General features: G+C 44.5%; 2 protein-coding genes across 3 annotated transcripts in view; both read right to left on the bottom strand.

Annotated features, from left to right (window-relative positions):
* The window catches only part of LOC310990612 (histone acetyltransferase KAT7-like), a 384,780-nt gene that overhangs the window by 327,722 nt on the left and 37,105 nt on the right, over positions 1-19,953 (bottom strand). The window lies entirely within an intron of this gene.
* On the bottom strand, positions 12,702-14,971 carry LOC310990392 (GTPase IMAP family member 4-like; the record flags this gene model as incomplete). The annotated part of the gene is made up of 3 exons (XM_083977737.1): positions 12,702-12,820; positions 13,847-14,509; positions 14,965-14,971. 3 exons carry the CDS (start codon positions 14,969-14,971, stop codon positions 12,702-12,704), a joined length of 789 nt encoding a protein of 262 aa, XP_083833863.1.

The following is a 19,953-nucleotide window of genomic DNA, read 5'->3' as shown; positions in this document are numbered from 1 at the left end:
GATGCAGGATACTCTCAAATTTATTACCGGAGATACCAACAGTACCCATTCCGCTCTTTATGAAAAGGCTGGCTGGTTCCTTTTCTGAGAGAGGAGATCAACACTGGTAACACTGGTTTACATATTTATAGGCTGTGAAGACTTTGTTACACTGCATTTTTCTCACTGAAGAAATTGAACTACTTCTGGATTTTGTGCCCTAGATTCATGGAATAACCTTCAACTCACTTTAAATACCGATACTCTGATAACATATGGGTAATTTATAAATGCATTTAAATCTTTTAAATCACATGTGTTGGTATGATGTTTGGGATTCTTTGCTTATTTATTATTGAAAATGATGGCCACCTTCAATAATACTGCTGCTGCTGACAATGATGATGATGATGAAGGTGATGATGATATTCACAGTGGTCAGGTTTTGTTATAGTCTTAACCTTCTTTCTTATTATGTTTAGTGCTGTATATTAAGTTACCCAGAGTTAACAGAGGCACACTGAGGTGTGGTGTGTAAGAAAAGTGTGGTATTGAGCATATGTGAGCTGTAGTTAGTGGGAACAGGGCGTTCTTTCTTGTTCTGGTTCTCCTGAGCATGATTCAATCTTTTCAATTTTGCCTGTGCTGCTTTAATTGCTCTAGTGTATACAACAAAGAGGTAGATGTACATTTGGAGAAGAGAGTGTAAGGTAAACCAGGTCACAGCATAAACAAAGTGAAGTATGATATGAAGTTATGTTCAAAAAGTACTCCCATGCTGGAAGTAATGCTAAAATGCAGGGAGGAATTCAAATGTGCAAAGACTTTTCTTTTGTGTGTTATTGTCTGTGCTGTTGCCTTGGTCTGGTTCCCATACTTCTCTAATTTAGGTTTGTATCTGCAATACAGAGAGAGAGCTGGATGAGGTCAGATGAGTGGGTGGGAAAGGTGAGATGAGTCTGATCAGACAAATAAAAGCTGATTGGATTTGCAGTAAAATGACTGGTACCATAACAAGATGTAACCTCTTGTCGCTCCCAATTCTGGACCTGGGTGTTCCTTTCAATTTCTACAGCCCCTATTCATTTACATGGTGGCCATGCAAATATTTCCTTTTTTCCTTTTATTATTGCGGTGCCATTCTGTCTTATTTTATTGTTTTATTTATACGGTGGCACATATGCAGAGGTGGAGGGCAGGAGGATGGGAGACGACATGAAACTACAGCCAGCCATAGCGGAATGTGTCGACATACACTAGGCTACTCCCAATAATAACAAACATGGATAAATCTAGGGCTATAATAAAATTCAAATAATAAAAGTTGAATTAAATTGTATGTAGTTTAATTAAATGGAATGTAATTTAATTAATTACCCCTCCTTGAACCGCCACCTTACCGTGGTGGAGGGGTTTGAGCACCCGAATGATCCTAGGAGCTATGTTGTCCGGGGCTTAATGCCCCTGGTAGGGTCTCCCAAGGCAAACAGGTCCTAGGTGACGGGTCAGACAAAGAGCGGTTCAAAGCCCCTTATGAAGAAGAAAACAGCAAGGAAGTGTACGTCGCCCGGACTGGCGTTACCGGGGCCCCACCCTGGAGCCAGGCCTGGGGTCGGGGCTCGCAGGCGAGCGTCTGGTGGCCGGGTCTTGGCCCACGGGACCCGGCCGGGCGCAGCCCGAACGAGCGACATGGGCCCGCCCTCCCGTAGGCCCACCACCCGCGGGAGGGTTCATAAGGGGCAGGTGCCGTGTGTTTTGGGTGGCAGCCGTGGGCGGGGGCCCCGACGACCCAATCCCCGGACGACGACTCTGGCTTTAGGGACATGGAATGTCACCTCGCTGGGGGGGAAAGAGCCTGAGCTCGTGCGGGAGGCTGAGAGGTATCGACTAGAGATAGTCGGGCTCACCTCCACGCACAGCCTGGGCTCGGGAACCCAACTCCTTGAGAGAGGTTGGACTCTCTTCCACTCTGCAGTTGCCCATGGTGAGAGGCGGCGAGCTGGTGTGGGCTTGCTCATAGCTCCCCAGCTCAGCCGCCATGTGTTGGAGTTCTCCCCACTTAACGAGAGGGTCGCTTCTCTGCGCCTTCGGGTCGGGGATAGGTCTCTCACTGTCGTTTCGGCCTATGGGTGCAGAAGTGCAGAGTACCCGGCCTTCCTGGAGGCCCTGGGAGGGGTGCTGGAAAGTGCCCCAACTGGGGACTCCATCGTTCTGTTGGGGGACTTCAACGCTCACGTGGGCAGCGACAGTGTTACCTGGAGAGGTGTGATTGGGAGGAACGGCCTCCCCGATCTGAACCCGAGCGGTGTTTTGTTATTGGACTTCTGTGCTAGCCACAGTCTGTCCATAACGAACACCATGTTCGAGCATAAGGGTGTCCATCAGTGCACGTGGCACCAGGACACCCTAGGACGGAGGTCAATGATCGACTTTGTAGTCGTGTCATCTGACTTCCGGCCATATGTCTTGGACACTCGGGTGAAGAGAGGGGCTGAGCTGTCAACTGATCACCACCTGGTGGTGAGTTGGATCCGCGGGCAGGGGAGGAAGCTGGTCAGACCTGGAAGACCCAAGCGTATCGTGAGGGTCTGCTGGGAACGTCTGGCAGAATCCCCTGTCAGGGAGGTCTTCAACTCCCACCTCCGGGAGAGCTTTTACTGGATTCCGAGGGAGGCCGGAGACATTGAGTTCGAATGGACCATGTTCTCCACTTCCATTGTTGACGCGGCCGTCCGGAGCTGCGGCCGTAAGGTCTCCGGCGCCTGTCGCGGCGGCAATCCCCGAACCCGGTGGTGGACACCGGAAGTAAGGGATGCCGTCAAGCTGAAGAAGGAGTCCTACCGAGCCTGGCTTGCTCGGGGGACCCCCGAGGCAGCTGACGGGTACCGGCAGGCCAAGCGGACGGCAGCCCGGGCGGTCGCGGAAGCAAAAACTCGGGTCTGGGAAAAGTTCGGGGAGGCCATGGAGGAGGACTACCGGTCGGCCTCAAGGAAATTCTGGCAAACCATCCGGCGCCTCAGGAGGGGGAAGCAGTGCTCCGCCAACACTGTTTACAGCGGAGGAGGGGAGCTGTTGACCTCGACTGGGGATATCGTCGGGCGGTGGAAGGAATACTTCGAGGATCTCCTCAATCCCACTGACACGCCTTCCGTCGAGGAAGCAGAGGCTGAGGATTCAGAGGTTGATTCATTCATCACCCAAGCTGAAGTCACTGAGGTAGTCCGGAAGCTCCTCAGTGGCAAGGCACCGGGGGTGGATGAGATCCGCCCTGAGTACCTCAAGTCTCTGGATGTTGCGGGGCTGTCGTGGCTGACACGCCTCTGCAGCATCGCGTGGCAGTCGGGGACAGTGCCTCTGGACTGGCAGACCGGGTTGGTGGTCCCTCTCTTCAAAAAGGGGGACCGGAGGGTGTGTTCCAACTACCGGGGGATCACACTCCTCAGCCTCCCGGGGAAAGTCTATTCCAGGGTGCTGGAGAGGAGAATTCGGCCGATAGTCGAACCTCGGATTCAGGAGGAACAATGCGGTTTTCGCCCTGGCCGTGGAACGCTGGACCAGCTCTACACCCTCCGCAGGGTGCTCGAGGGCGCATGGGAGTTTGCCCAACCAGTCCACATGTGTTTTGTGGACTTGGAGAAGGCTTTCGACCGTGTCCCACGTGGCATCCTGTGGGAGGTGCTCCGAGAGTATGGGGTCGGAGGCCCTCTGCTGAGGGCTGTACGGTCCCTGTATGACCGGAGCAGGAGCTTGGTTCGCATTGCCGGCAGTAAGTCAGACCTGTTCCCGGTGCGTGTTGGACTCCGGCAGGGCTGCCCTTTGTCACCGGTTCTGTTCATTATTTTTATGGACAGAATTTCTAGGCGCAGCCAAGTGCCGGAGGGGGTACGGTTCGGGAGCCACTTGATTTCATCTCTGCTTTTTGCAGATGATGTGGTCTTGTTGGCTCCCTCGAGCCAGGACCTTCAGCATGCACTGGGGCGGTTTGCAGCCCAGTGTGAAGCAGCTGGGATGAGAATCAGCACCTCTAAGTCCGAGGCCATGGTTCTCGACCGGAAAAAGGTGGCTTGCACCCTCCAGGTCGGGGGAGAGTTCCTGCCTCAGGTGGAGGAGTTTAAGTATCTTGGGGTCTTGTTCACGAGTGAGGGGAGAACGGAGCGCGAGATCCACAGGCGGATCGGTGCGGCGGCCGCAGTAATGCGGTCATTGTATCGGTCCGTCGTGGTGAAGAAGGAGCTGAGCCGAAAGGCAAAGCTCTCGATTTACCGGTCGATCTACGTTCCCACCCTCACCTATGGTCATGAACTCTGGGTCATGACCGAAAGAACTGGATCCCGGATACAAGCGGCCGAAATGAGTTTCCTCCGCAGGGTGGCGGGGCGCTCCCTTAGAGATAGGGTGAGGAGCTCTGTCACCCGGGAGGAGCTCGGAGTAGAGCCGCTGCTCCTCCACATCGAGAGGAGCCAGCTGAGGTGGCTCGGGCACCTGTATAGGATGCCCCCTGGACGCCTCCCTCGTGAGGTGTTCCGGGCATGTCCCACCGGGAGGAGGCCCCGAGGAAGACCCAGGACACGCTGGAGTGACTACGTCACTCGGCTGGCCTGGGAACGCCTTGGGGTGCCCCCGGAAGAGCTGGAGGAAGTGTCCGGGGAGAGGGAAGTCTGGGGATCCCTGCTCCGACTGCTGCCCCCGCGACCCGGACTTGGATAATGCGGCGGACAATGGATGGATGGATGGATGGATGGTAATTTAATTACATTTCTTTTGAATTTAATAAAATTGAATTTAAAGGTATAATGTGTAGGAATTACCCCCATCTAGCGGTGCGGTTGCATATCGGAACGTATTCTTGATGTTGCATTCACGTGAAATCGGGCAGACGTCAGACAGACAACAGACACTGCATGTAACAGGATAAACAAGTGTCTATGTAAACAAGTGGTCCGCCAGCATGAGGCAAAACAATACAGGCGTGACAATATGTTGTCATGGTGATGTTGTATAGTTTACCTGACCAACGTTTTACCGTCTTTCTCTCGTCGAGTAAAATGACATCCGGTTGGTTTGCCGACGGCCGTCTGCCTGACTGCACCTGAATGCAACATCAGTGCTTCAGTCCTTCCTCACACTACACAGTGGTGACAGTTTTAGCAGGCGCTAACTGGAAAACTTTTGAGTTTCCGTGGTTACCTACGGTCACGCTGCCACTGAACATAAAAAATGGCGATGCAACAGGGCAGCCTCAGTTCGGTGCGTCGCCCACTTATGTATTTGTAACGACTTGTAACAACTCATTCTAAGGTACGAGAAAGCTTTAATTTGTATGCGGGTGTGATTCAACCTCAATGAAATACGTATTTATGAAAGCAATATTTGATTTTTGCTAATGAAAAGCCAAATAAGTTACACACTGGGGCTTTAATGTAATTTACAGCAGAGAGGAAATTATAATAAAATTGATTAAAGCAGAAGTAAGTGGTCCGGTCGTTTTCGCTAATGCTGCGTTCCAGGCAGGCTTTTGAAATCGTAAATTACAGCTTCAAGTCACAACTTACGACTTTGTAGCATTTCAGGCAGCCCACTCGTGTTTTTCCGACCTGTTTTACCGGTGAAAGTCACTATAACGGCCACTCGTAACTTCCGACCGGTGAACTCGTACCAGATCGAACTGGTACCACTTCACGGTCGGAAAAATACGAGTTTCCTTGAACGCACCATAACAGTCCTCGTCCCTACGTCACCACATTCACGGCGTTCCTTGGCTGCACACGGCTGCACACACAGCCCTGCATGCCGTTCTCTCTCCTCATTGGATAAAAACTGTAGGATACGATAAATGTTTTCTCTTCGGCTCAGAGCAGAGCAAAGGGACTGAGAGACCCGTGTTTCAGTCCAAACACTCTATGTAAGTGATTGCTGTCGGAAGATATAACTATTTAAGACTTATATTAACACAAATATATCACTTACTTCTGCTTTAATATGACATTTAGGAAAACGTAAACCATGGTTTAAGGTTAACTGCTCACTACTGACAAAAGCATCTTTGTCTCAGTAACTAGGTTTTAGTTGTGTCCCTGACCACTTTTTTTTTTTTTACTCTCTTCTTCTTCTTCTTCTTCTTTTTCTTCTTCTTCTTCCAGGTATCATTATTGTGATTAAACATTATCATTGTAATGGTGATTCTAATAATCATGGTAATCTGGCTTTATTGGCTGTTTGGCTGCTTCCAAGCGATGTTGTGAAGACATGGTTGGAAGAGTAATAAGCAATTAGCCTTAAATGGATTAGAGAAATTTTGCACTTCCTACCAGGTGTGTTGTCTTTGCTTGTCCCTGGAGAAAGAGGTGACAGCCAGAATGATGTCTCTTATTTTGTTTGCCAAATACTGCTCCCTTGATAGTTATCTGGATTTAAGCTTGGCTGCTTCATCTTTGTCCTGAGGAGTCACAGTAGTAAACAGCAAGAGAGACAAAAGGAAGGACAGACCAGCAAAGGAAATGGAATTTCAAAGTCTGCCCTGAACGCTAAAGAAGTCGCATAGGAAGAAACTGCAGAAATAACAACAGTCTGAATACAAAAACCCACCTGTTTAATGCTCACATTACATCCACTGACAACAGACATCTTTAAGAGCTGCAGACCTCCAATGATCTGTGGTGACTTTTACTTCAGTGGCATTCTTGATGATCATTTCTGCATTGTGGGCTGGTGCTGCCAACATAATGTTGCCAGGGGAAAACCCAGAGCTCAAATCGTGCCTTTAAGAAATGCTAAATCAGAATCTCAAGATTCAAGATTCAAGACTACTTTATTAATCCCTTAAAGGGCAATTCCATTTGGTGGCTCGCACACCATGCTCATAGCACAGACACATAACAGCATACAGTAACAGCACAAACACACACATAACAGAGAAACCAGGAAAGAAAGAGAGTTGGCAGCTGTGTGCAAAGTGTGCTAGTTGCATGTAAGAAAATGAATAAATACATCATTAAAAATGGGAATTCTAATAAATATCACCATTAAAAAAGTACATCTCTAAGTCTCTGGGTAAAAAAAAAAAAAAAAAAAAAAATCAGAATCTCACAGTCGACTCTCTCCCAGAGCCGACGTTCAGCTGACAGCCAGCAACTCCGGTCTGGAGTTAACTCACACACTATGTTTCTGGGGTTTTCTGTCCCAGAGATTTTCACTTTATTGTATAAATAATTTTCTTTTACACCCCAGGTACTTCCAATAAACGCGGAGGGCAATACGGTTTAACTGAAAGTTGATGCAGTGGTGCTTGAATTAGCACGGATATGACACTCAGCAGTGTTCAGTAGTCCAATCTAACCCCAAACATCTCCTCTGAGGCCTTTACCAGAGAGCAACAGATGAATGTGACTGCAGCTGAAAACAGGAGCAGGCTGCTCTCTCAGTGGATAGTGAAGACCGCCGAGTGGCACCAGGACAGGACACACAAGTCTGATACTGACCTGTTCATGTTTCCTGTTACTGAACATGTCAGTGATATCCATTTAAATGTAGACCTGTGATGTCTCAACCTCAGACTGGGATGACTGTAGATGTATTTTTGCACATAGACTCTCTTAAAGGGATAGTTCAACATTTGGCAAATTGGCCCATCGCCATAATCCCAATAGTTTTAGGTTTGTTACCTTTAATTGTTGGTGCAAGCTATTTTTAGAACAGCTGAGCGCAGCCGCGAGCTGCTCAGAGCTACGCTACGGAGGCTCATATGGGATTTCTTGGTTTGCCTCATCAAAGTCATCAAATACACAATCCAACAACTAGATAATAGATAATAACGGAATGTTACAAGACATGAGTTGTTCTCGATGCAAATACAGACACTGCTTGCTGAAAAACTGTCCCTGAAGGCAACGCGCATCAGCGGTTTTGCACGAATTTACCTTTAAAACAACTCTGTCTCGTAACGTTCCGTTATTATCTCATAGTGTGGTGAATGTGCAGGTCACAACTTGTCCACCAGAGTGTTTTGGAGTTGTTGGATTGTGTATTTGATGAGTTTGATGAGGGAAACCAAGAAATCCTGTTAGCCTCTGTAGCGTAGCTCTGAGCAGCTCGCGGCTCTGCTCCGTCGTCCTAAAAATAGCTTGCACCGACAAATAAAGGTAACGAACCTACTGCTATGACTATAGGGATTATGGCAATGGGCCAATTTGCCAAAATGTCGAACTATCCCTTTATTGCTTTGCCACACTAAAGGTGTTTAGTTACTCTACAACTGGTGAACTGACACTCCTGCTGACTACAGTGACCTCTGTGACTCACTTTTTCTAGTTGCACCACCGTGAGGTCAACATTTGTGTATTTGAGGGGAAATGTCTCGACAACTATCTGATGTTTTACCATCAAATGTATCACACACTTCACTTACGTATTTTGAGCAAATCTGGAGAAACTTCATGGACCACTGGCAGAAGATCCAGGTGTCACCGCTCAGGCTGTAAGTTACTTTAGTGTTGTGTTCCCTGTGTTTTACTTATTCCTTTGTATCCAACTATGACTCTTTTTCTCCCTGTATGTGTTTGAGTGCTTCCTGGCATTCCTCTTCCACCTGACACCAATCTAGCTCACTCTTCATTGCTCAGAACGACTAGTGCAGACCACCAGTGTTTAGTTGAGGTACCGTAGTAGGCTATCTCTTGCTGACTCAATGTCTCCTGTGCCTCAGTTATTCCCGTGAGCCAAAACAGAGACCGTGCTGCCTCCTCATCTGTCAGACTGCTCAGACGTCATACTTTTTCTTGCTGCTGACATTCTCCATTAACACACAGTTATGTTTCCTATCTGTACTCTTGGTGGCATGCTGGAACAGCGGTTAGCACAGCTGTTGCTTTTCTGCCCAGAGATCGTGGGTTTGATTCCCGAATCTGGGGCCCTTATGGTGGCATTTGCATGTTTTCCCAGCAGGGGTTTTCCCACAGTCCAAATATGCTAGGCTGATGACTGTAGGTGTGGATGTGAGTGTGTTGGCTTGTTCAAATACCCATACACATGCAGGGTAAATGACAGTAATTTTGTTTTTTCTATTTGTTGAAAACTGGCTTTTAAAATGTATGAATTTCTTCCTTTACTATACTGAATTTCTACTACTATACTCCTTCTTCTGTGATACTCAGTCACAATGTTTGGCGACATTTTTAATACCAGTTAGCTGTAGTTGAAGTCCTCGAGTCTAAACCCTCTGAACTCCTTGACATAATTTTCAACATGAGCATTCATTTGAACAATTATGTTGGCTAAGTTAATTATCACGGTAGAACGGTTAAACATAACTGGGGTAATGACTTGGTGATTTTGCTCTGTGAACCATGCAGGAGTCCAGCGTCATGTGAGCGCAGGTGGTCTCTGGACAGGACAGTGCAGGTGTTTCACTGTAGGAAAAATAGTTTTTGCATGAAAAACAGAATCAAAACAGAAACAGTAGAGCATGTGTGTTGCATTATTGTCTGACACTTAATTACTCTTCAGTGGCAAGAAACAATACAGTTCAGTAGATGGTCTTTTAATGATGGATACCAAATACTACATTGCTCACCATATGAACATTTTGCGAGTTAGATGAAAAGATCAGTAGCCTAACAACTCTTGAATCTGTGTGGTAAATATGGAGCCACATTAGCTTAGCTTAGCATGAGGAGCAGTTAGCGTCTCCTTACGAAACTGGGTAGGCCTAAATGTGACCAATCTAAATTTCTCAAAATGTTGAACAATTCCTCTCGGCTAATAAAATATTGGATTCATTGGATAAATGAAAAACACCTCTGGTCCTTTTCTAAGCACTATTTTTCTGTCTTTCAGCATGAACACAACCTACATGTTGGTAGCCTATTTAGCCGTTTGTTTTACACTACGTTTGATGATGGACACTATTCTCACAACACAGACAGCGCCAAAAAGTGTCAAACTCCTTATAGTAGACTATAGAGGGAGCCAATGGACTGGATTGGGGAAAGTGAGTGAGTTAAGACAGTCTTTAAGTCTTTTCAAGCCTTAAATTATACATTTCTGCATTAGATTTCATTCATAAGTACTAAAGTACAGAATGGTGTCCGGGTCTCTTCTCAATAGGTCCTGATTGTCAAAGGAGACTGATTGCAGAGAGCACTTTAGAGCAGCTTTTACCAAAACAATGAATTGGCTATCTGGGAAACTGAAACTGTCATCATTAGAATAAAGAAATGGACACAGCCTATAGACTGAATACCAGCTCCATGCTGAACTGGAGCAGGCAGATAAAGATTCATCAAACACCTTGTCCAAGGGGAGCATCCAGGACCCCGGATCAAAACCCTCATCAGAGGGTGTAGCGCCTCTCCAGAACAAGATTGTTCAACATGTGGAAACATCAGACAGGAATGTTTTAGTTGTTGACAGCCGGGTGGAGCAGGGATTTTAAATGTGGGGGTGTCTGTGCCTTTGGCCCCTGGTTCTGTCCATATTCTCTTCACTATGATTTGCACGACTTTCTCAACTTCTGAAATTTTGATTTGAGGGGGTAGAACATTGGTGTTGCCCCTGCATAGAGCCGGTCTCATCTGCATTCATAGATTGAATGCTAGTGGAACCCAATTCAAAATGGTGGTTTTATGTGTTGGTCTTAAGCAGCTGATTAATATCGAGGCAAGGCAATTTTATTTGTATATCCCATTTTTACAACAATTTGTCCCAAAGGGCTTTACATGGCATCATAACAACATCCTCTGCCCTCACATCCACTGAAGAAAAACTCTGGGAAAACCTATTTAACGGGGGAAAATTGGAGAAGCTAAGGAAGTTGAGGCTACAATTGAGGACATCCCTGATGATGAAGTGAAGAAGGCCCTCCTGGAGGAGCAATTTCAGTAAATTCTATTTAACAATACAATTTACACCTTAGTTGCTGTACAGTGTGTTTGCCAGTGTTGAAATACAGAGTATAGAAGCATAATATAATACAGGCGAAAAAAGGTCAAATTCATGTTTGGATGGGTTTTGGACACCAAATATTCATCCCCCTAAATTAAAATTTCAAATGGAATTTTACTTATGTAACTGATGTTCCTAAAAGCCATCAAGTTTGTGATTGGCCCCAATAGGTTATCTGTTGGAAAAAAAAAATTCTCACTTAAATCTTGCAGTGTGCATTTTAGCCAAATTGGACAATTTTGGACAGGTTTGGCACAGTGGAGATCGCCAAGGGACACTGTTTGGAAAAACGCTATAGTGCCTCAGTAGTTTTACATATCAACCTAAAATTTGGTACACATGTGGACAGGGAGTGTGTGAACCATATATGTAAAATTCAACCTGTTTTATAATTAAGATTTTGAAATATCACCTTTTCAACAAAAATTTCAAACTCGTTTTTTTTTTTTTTTTCCAAAAAAATTGTTTTTTCAGAAGCTCAATTTTTTATGGAATGACTCAATATTTTATAGTTATAGATGTAAAGGGACAAAGGTTGTCTTTCATTTAAGCCATAAACCATAGTTGTGGGATTAGTACTTCTGTAGTTATAAAGCTTTAATTGCAGTGATACAAAAACAGGCGGAAATTGCCAAAAATGGCCTCTGCATGAAGACGTTATAAAAATTTAAAAAAACGGCGTGGGACAGGAGTGGGAGAGGGAGTAATTTTGAGTGGGAGCGGGAGTCATTCTACAGGAGTGGGACGGGATGGGGTTTTTTTTTTACCCCGGCCCGGGATTGGGATGGGATGGGATCTTTTCTCTGGGAGTGGGATGGGACAGGAGTTAAAATCCACTCCTGTGTCATGCTCTAGTTGCCACATTTCTAACTTTTTTTTTTCACTGAAAATTAGGCCCTGTGTCCCCACAGGGGGGCAACCGCCATTCCGACATCCTACCAGTCTGACATAGACATCAAACGTCCCATTATTCCCACAATTCCTGCCTCCTATGGTCGGAATGACATTATTATTATTTTTTTTTTAAACATGCTGGCTTTTCGACAATTCCTTTAATAGCGTATTTTTTCCTCAAAAAGATTTTGCACTGGTTGGGCTTAAACCAACACTAAGTAACTTTTCAACCTTCATGAAATATTTTCATAACTTTTGTAATGATACATCGACTTACAACAGGTTGAATGACACCTCTGTCATGGCCTGAGGGGGTCTGTATCGCCTTCACTGGCACTAAGCAGCTTTGAGGAGCATGGTGGGAACCCGGCTCTCACTTAAGTTTCACTTTCAGTTTTGCGAGTCACGACAAGGAGGGAGCAGGCAATGCGGTATGTTCCCGTCGGATTGTGCATGTGTGTTTACTGTGAAATGATCCACCGGAAACAGAAATTTAGTTTGGACGTCTTCTGTTAATTTCCATGCACTGGGAGATCAGAATTTTTACACCGCTATGTGCTGGTGCTCATGAGAGATGGAGTCTTCCTTCAGGCAAAACACTACCGCTTTGGCCACTGGCGCCGCCAAACTCAACCAATATTTAATGTTTTTCTCGCTGGCGACGAGTTTACATATTAAGTCAATGCATACGAGCGATTGAGCATTTAATTGCTCAGGCGAAAAATCGCTGGGGCTCCGAGCGACGGAGCAATTTTTCGCTCTGTCGCTCGAGATGAGAAATATGGTAGGAAATAGGATGTCTAAATGGTGGGATGTCGGACTGGTGGAATGTCTGAATGACATGGCAGGTTTGCTTCACAGCACATGTTGCCGTAGCGACTGACTCAGCATTACGCTAATCCTGCTCTCTGAAATGGAAAACTCTGAGTTTCCCTCATCTCAGGCTCAACATACTCAGAGTTTCCACTAATCTCGCTCTCTGAAATGGACCGAGCTCCAGGACTCAGTGCTGTCAACACATCAGAGTGACACAAAAATCATCATCACAAATATTTGTGTCATTTTTAATCTGAACTGTTGTGAACCAGAATGTGGATAAACAATGGTCTGATCTTAATGATTTTATTTTGTAATTGTTAGAAGTCAAAGTTAAAAGGAAACTACAGTAATGAACTGCACATTAAGATCACACAGAGATGGAAATAATGATTCCCTCTTTATGGGCTGCAGCTAATCAATCATCAATATTAAATATCACAGAATGACACAGGCTTGCCAATGTATAACATATATGGAACGTATATATCGTCCTATTTGGGCCTTTAAATTCTCTTCTCCATTTAAGTAAAATAAATTCAAAACACGACGCTGGAAAAGATGGATCTTCAAGTAGAGTTGTTTTTAATTCACTTCAGAACAAAGCAAAAGAAAAACAACCCGAGTCGCATACATAGGCAAAAGATAAGAAAAATAAAGTTCAGAACTTCATGCACTGCCAAGAGAGCGATAAAGCGCCCGAGCGACTGATTTCATATCATCCGTATGTGGCTTATATGCTGGTGAGCCTGTACTTTCCCATCCCGTGACCTTATCTCTGCAGCCTTGATTTCAGCCCTGTATCCTTCTTTATCAAGCCCTTCTGTCATTGTCTTCCAAGAGGCTGCCATAGACTTTCATACGATTTTGCGAGCCCTTCTTCAATCCCTGCCTGGTGGCTATTCAATGGATATGCACGAGCATAACAACTTTCAGAAAAACAACAGGTGTTACAAGGGGTCATACATAGTTCACTCTTGTCTCATGACTCTCCACTTTGACTTGTACACTCTCATCCATTAAGTGGTGCTAAAGAGCATGTTGCAATGTTTGTAGGCAGATAATGGCAGTCAGCAACGATAATGCCACGGTGGAGTGAAACAACATAAGAGCGGCATAACTTTCTTTTCATTGGTCTTGTTGTTTTCAACCTTTTATGTCATTTTTCTTAAAAAATACCACAACACCTCAGATACAGCTCTTCCTAGACCTCCCACACTTCTGAGAGCTGCTCTTCTTGATTCTTTGGGATCCATAGCTAGATTTTCTCTCAGTAGACGTTCCTGTTCTTCTCTGATGGCTCTCTCAGCTTCTTGGAACATCTCATTGGTGTAGCAGCTTCCTCCATTTCTCTGAACCAGCCTGTTGATCTTCATCAGCAGCTCAGTGACTTGGTCATGATTCTTCTTGTCTCTGTTGTTGAACACGTGGTATCCTCCATCATACTGAGTGATGAGGTCACTGAGAGGTTGAATCCCATAAATCATTGTCTCTATGGTAACATCTTCTGCTTCTAGATCGTCTCCATGGGTGAACAGGACCATGCTGTACTTTCTTGCTTCTTCTCCAAACATCTCCTGAAGGATCGTCACTGTTTCTTTTACTTCTTCAGTGAATCTGCCTGGTTGCATCACGATGAGGAACACATGAGGACCAGGAGCAGCAAACGAGACGGATCTAGCGATCTCTTTCTTGACTTCGTTCATTCCTTTACTTGTGTCAAACAGACCTGGAGTATCAACAACAGTCACTGTTTGACCATCAACAGCTCCTGTTTCCTTCTGACACAACAATGTTGATTCAAAGATTCGTCTTCCTAAGATGGTGTTTCCTGCTGCGCTCTTTCCAACGCCAGTTTTCCCAACGAGAACAATCCTGAGATCTGTGGGAGAATATTAAAACTCATTATTGACCATTGTTGTTAACAGACAGTGAAATCTGTGAAGGTGTGAACAGATCTATAATAGATCTGTAAATGTCTGTCATCAGTTCCAAGTCAGGCAGGAGCTCTGATTGGTTGTCTTTTTACACGTCATTTCTGCAACATCTGCTGAGGCAGATCCGCAAATGCTCACGGCGATCTGTAAAAAAGATTTGTGTGTAACCTCTCTTTTGCCCTGAGCTAATAAAGTAACAACAATAGCTCCATAGAGGAGCCCATGTGCTGCTCATTCTAACATCACATCTAACATGGTACCAACTCTCAAGTGCTAATCTTCTGCTTAATGAGTAGCTCAACTTTAGAATAGAAAATTATATTTTTCTAAATGAAGTCACTGTAGATTAAACAAATCATAATCCTACAAATAACTTTGAATAGTAAAAAAAAAACCTTACCAGTCATGTTTGTCTTTTCCAGGTGGAGGATGTGTTGAGTCTCTGCTGCTGAAGAGCAAGTGAATACATTCAGTTCACTTTCCTCTCTGTTTTATAATGCTGCCCCCGCCCCCCAACACACGCACCCCACCACTCTCAGAAACATGTCAAGTTTCCATTGATAAAGAATATAGTCAGAGGGCGGAGACGCTGCCCTGTGATTGAAGACACCGTCAGCTTTGATGGAATCAACAGTGTCTCTGTCCACTATTGGCTGTGTCCTCAAACACATCAGACTCAGGAGGAAGGTGTCGAGGAAGATCATCACCATGTCCTTGATCATGGGACGACAATGAGGGAAGCAGAGGGCTGTACTACTGCGAAGCGAGTTTAGTGGGTTAGTTGTCTAAACTCATTCTCCAAATCGAATATCCTTTTGACAAAACCATAAACTATCTCTCTCTAAACACGATTCTCATGCAATAAAAGACAGTCACTGTGATGCACTTGTGATGCATAATGGTAAATACAAGTGGCAAAACTTAAAAACAAATAAAACACATTTATCATCCGTCAAACACAATGACTCAAAATTGATGTCACTTGTTTCTCATGATGTGAAATCCAATATAAACCACTGTAGAATGCAGAAAGGGTTACATGCTGTCATTCCGACATCCCACCATTTAGACGTACCACCATTCCGACATACCGCTATTCCGACAAGGCTTTCAATATAAGGAAACGTGCGTTACTCAACAGGTGACTCCCTTCTTTAAGACATGCTGATAGAGGAATACCCACATGGTTGTGTGTAATTACGCAGCAGAGCGCAGAGAGGGACTAGTCAGCCTGTCTAGCCTCTACCTGGTCTTTTTACTAAACTTAACCAACTCCTTTCTTCATTGCCTAAGCCCAACCAGTGCAAAATCTTTTGGGGAAAAAAAACGCTATTAAAGGAATTGTTGGAAATGCAGGACGTTTAAAAAAGAAAAAAAAATACCGTCATTCCGACCATAGGAGGCAAAAATTGTTGGAATGATGGGACATTTGATAGAAAATTAAGTGTTGCCATTTAGACAATTAGAGGCCTATGTCAGACTGGTGGTTGCCCCCTACAAAAAGGCACGGAGTGATCATTTCTGATAACATTCGGACTACTGTCATAAATCATGTCTTTGTACATGACAATGAGGGAGGAAGGACAAAGAGTCCAACTAAACATCAGTGGATTCTCTGCGTCCATGCTACAGTAATCTGGAGAATTCAGACAACAGGTAGAATGTACTTTACTGTACTGTTATATATATATATATATATATATATATATATATATATATATATATATATATATATATATATATATATATATATATATATATTCCAGAAATTAGGTCTACATTAAAAATATTTTGCACATTCACTTTTTGTAGAATTGCCAGACTGCCATACTGGGGTGGGAGGACACTTCTCTTCACACCCCAGCAGGAAAACATTGTAGTTGAGATGGTCCATCAAAACGATGCCGTTACACTATATGAAGTGTAAATAGGATAAATGTAGCATGTGATGTTGATTAAGTGGCCTGACCCAGCCCAACGACCAGGTGAAGATCAATGACTCCGTCAGTTGTGTAGTCATACTTACTCTTTACATCACATTAGGCTGTAGACCTTCTGCATTGATCAATTTCAGGATGATGATGATTGAAAATTACTTTTTTCACAGTATCATGTTTGATGAATGCAGAGTAAATGCTAAATCCACAGAATTGTGAAATCTTTTTTTTTTTCTTTAATTTTGGAGACCAAAAAGGTTTATGGTTACGACTTTGTCAAAAGGATGTTCGATTCGAGGAATTAGTTTAGACAACTGAGTAACTGATTCACACAACAGGAATTAGTGCTTTAGCAATTCAGAAAAAACTGTAACAGGCACAAGTAGCCCAGGTTGTTTTATTTGTCTGTTCTTTTCAGCGGTTGACACGGAATGGCCAATAGGTGGCAGCTGTGTTTTTTTTGTTTGTTTGTTTTTTACTTTTCTCTACCTGCTGCAAGTTAGAGAGAGCAGTAACTAGTTATCCTGCATTGGAATAGAAATGTTAGTCTATGAAAGATAGAGTACTGTAATACGATACAAAACATGTGTGGGGCACTCTGTAACTAGTTTCATCCTGAGTCTGATGTGTTTGAGGACACAGCCAATAGTTGTTTCAATGGAAACTTGACATGTTTCTGAGAGTGGTGGGGTGCGTGTGTTGGGGGGCGGGGGCAGCATTATAAAACAGAGAGGAAAGTGAACTGAATGTATTCACTTGCTCTTCAGCAGCAGAGACTCAACACATCCTCCACATGGAAAAGACAAACATGGCTGGTAAGGTTTTTTTTTTACTATTCAAAGTTATTTGTAGGATTATGATTTGTTTAATTTACAGTGACTTCATTTAGAAAAATATAATTTTCTATTCTAAAGTTGAGCCACTCATTAAGCAGAAGATTAGCACTTGAGAGTTGGTACCATGTTAGATGTGATGTTAGAATGAGCAGCACATGGGCTCCTCTATGGAGCTATTGTTGTTACTGTATTAGCTCAGGACAAAGGAAAGGTGACACACGATCACAACACACGATGTGTGAGGGAGGGAGGAGGAGAGGAGAGGAGAGGAGAGGAGAGGAGAGGAGAGGAGAGGAGAGGAGAGGAGAGGAGACACCGTGAACCTTGTTTAGACCTTCCATTAAACCCTGTTCCACATTAGCGCCACAGCAACCTTCAAGGCCTGTGGTAAAAATGAGTTTGTGTGACTGTGATGAAGTGAGTTTGTTTTCTGGACCCAGTATCTAATGGCTGTTTAGACCTTCAGTTAGACCTTCTGGACTCTAAAGACAGTTGCTGTTTCTCTCTGGTGACACACTGCTGTAATTTTAGTTTACACTCTGTCTGTTAACAACAATGGTCAATAATGAGTTTTAATATTCTCCCACAGATATCAGGATTGTACTTCTCGGGAAAACAGGAGTTGGAAAGAGCGCCTGTGAAGTCTTTGAATCTAAGTTTGTTGTTGATACTCCCGGTCTGTTTGACACCAGTAAAGATCATGATAAGGTGAAGAACGAGATTGCCAGACATAGGCGGCGCCAGGGTGGGGCTTGGTTAGGCTATAGCCCCACCAAAAATTGTGTTAGCCCTATCATAAAACAACCAAGAAAAATAACAAAAACTGGGAAGAAATCCAGCTATGGATCGTAAAGAAGCAAGAAGAAGAGCAGAGGGAAGGAATGCATTTCTTGTTGGTGTGGCAGCAGCTGTTGCTGGAGGCGCAGTTGCAGGTCCAATAGGAGTTGCAGTGGGAGCTATTGTGGGAGTTGTGTCAAGTATCTGTTCCATTCAGTGATATTGAAAGCAGAAGTAAGCGATCCGGTCGTTTTGGTTAACTTCCTGTCAGCCGATGGAGTTAGCAGTCCCCGCCCTCGTCCCTACGTCACCACATTCACGCGCATCCCTTGGCTGCACACACAGAGAGGACCGCCCCTTTATGCCGTTCTCTCTCCTCATTGGATAAAGGTTGTAGGATACAAGGAAAGTTTTCTCCTCGGCTTACAGCAGAGCAGAGTGACTGACAGACCCGTGTTTCAGACCAAACACTCTATAGAAGTGATTGCCGTTGGAAGATAGAACTATTTAAGACTTATAGTGCCGCGCTCCTTTCCAAAGTTTTAGTCAAGTGTACCGGCAATTTAGACCATTTTTGACTTTTTATGTAGAGCCATAGTGTATTCTATATTATTGCCACCAACACATACTGTAGCTCAATTGAAAGGTTTAACTTTATGCTTCAAATGACCACAAACCGTTTGTTTCTACGTGCCTCTGTTCCTGAGAAAAGTCAAGCTAAACATGGCTGGGTTTCACCAAAATCCCTCCTTTTTTTCTAGAAAAGGAGATAGAGCGTCTTTTATGAAAGGTGCGCTGTTTGTGTCTGTCGCTCTTCTGACACTCGCATTTCTGGATCAAAGGGCTCGTATAAGATAAATATACACAACAATTGTTGTTCTATTCACAAAACCACCATCGGGGGCGGGGGGGGGGGGGGGGGGGGGCGCCACTAAACAACAATAACACAGACGCACCGTGCCGTGTCACAGCCTCTCGCCGTGGAACGTGAGGGTCTGTCGGCCACAGCTTCTCGGGAACACCGGTCCCACCGGTGGTCGCGGTCCTTCTGTGGTACGGGTCGGTGATGCCGGTCTGCTTTGGCCCAGTGACCATCAGATTTTACCGCGGGGGGACTTTGGGGAGGACACGGTGTTGCTCCAGATGAAGACCGGGCGGGACTGTGGGCTGAGAGCTTCCTGTTTCTGCTCCGAGCTGCTGGAGCAGCTGGAGCAGCAGCGCAGGTGAGAGCGGAGCAGCTGCGCTGCATCTGCGCTGCACTCCGTGTGCAGAAGCTGAGTTATGATAAAAACTTCCACACCATGAGCTGTCATGTGACTTTGATCGTCATCTATTTCAGTTCTGCTTGTCGTAGAGTCCCCAAATTTACATATAATGTGTATTAAAGTGTCTATTTTCATAATTAAAAAAAAAAAGCCAAAAACGAAAAATTTCGTTTTTGGCACTCAACGCATGGGAACGAAAAACGAGAAATTACGTGGTTGGCACTCAATGAGTTAACACAAACATTCCGCTTACTTCTGCTTTAATTTATTTAATATGAACATTTTCATTAATCAGCACTGATCCTTTATGTCATTAATATCCTCTCTAACTGTTTCAGCGCTGTAACAGGCTGACTGCTCAGCAGTCTGAAATCAAACATCTTAAACATGTGATGTATCTGTGTTCAACATGTTAATAAACACAAATGTTTAAAATCAGCTGTGTCTCCGCCGCCTACCTACGTATATCTAAAGTTTAGACTGAGGCCAGGGTCATTGGTTGTGTTAGCATGTTATTGTCATCTTTACATAAATCTGATTGGACTTTAAATAATGTTCTGTCTGACATGTGGCT

This window comes from Trachurus trachurus (genome assembly GCF_905171665.1).
Source record: "Trachurus trachurus genome assembly, chromosome: 8".
NCBI lineage: Eukaryota > Metazoa > Chordata > Actinopteri > Carangiformes > Carangidae > Trachurus > Trachurus trachurus.
Note: the sequence above shows the minus strand (reverse complement) of the source record. Positions and strands in the feature narration are given on the sequence as shown.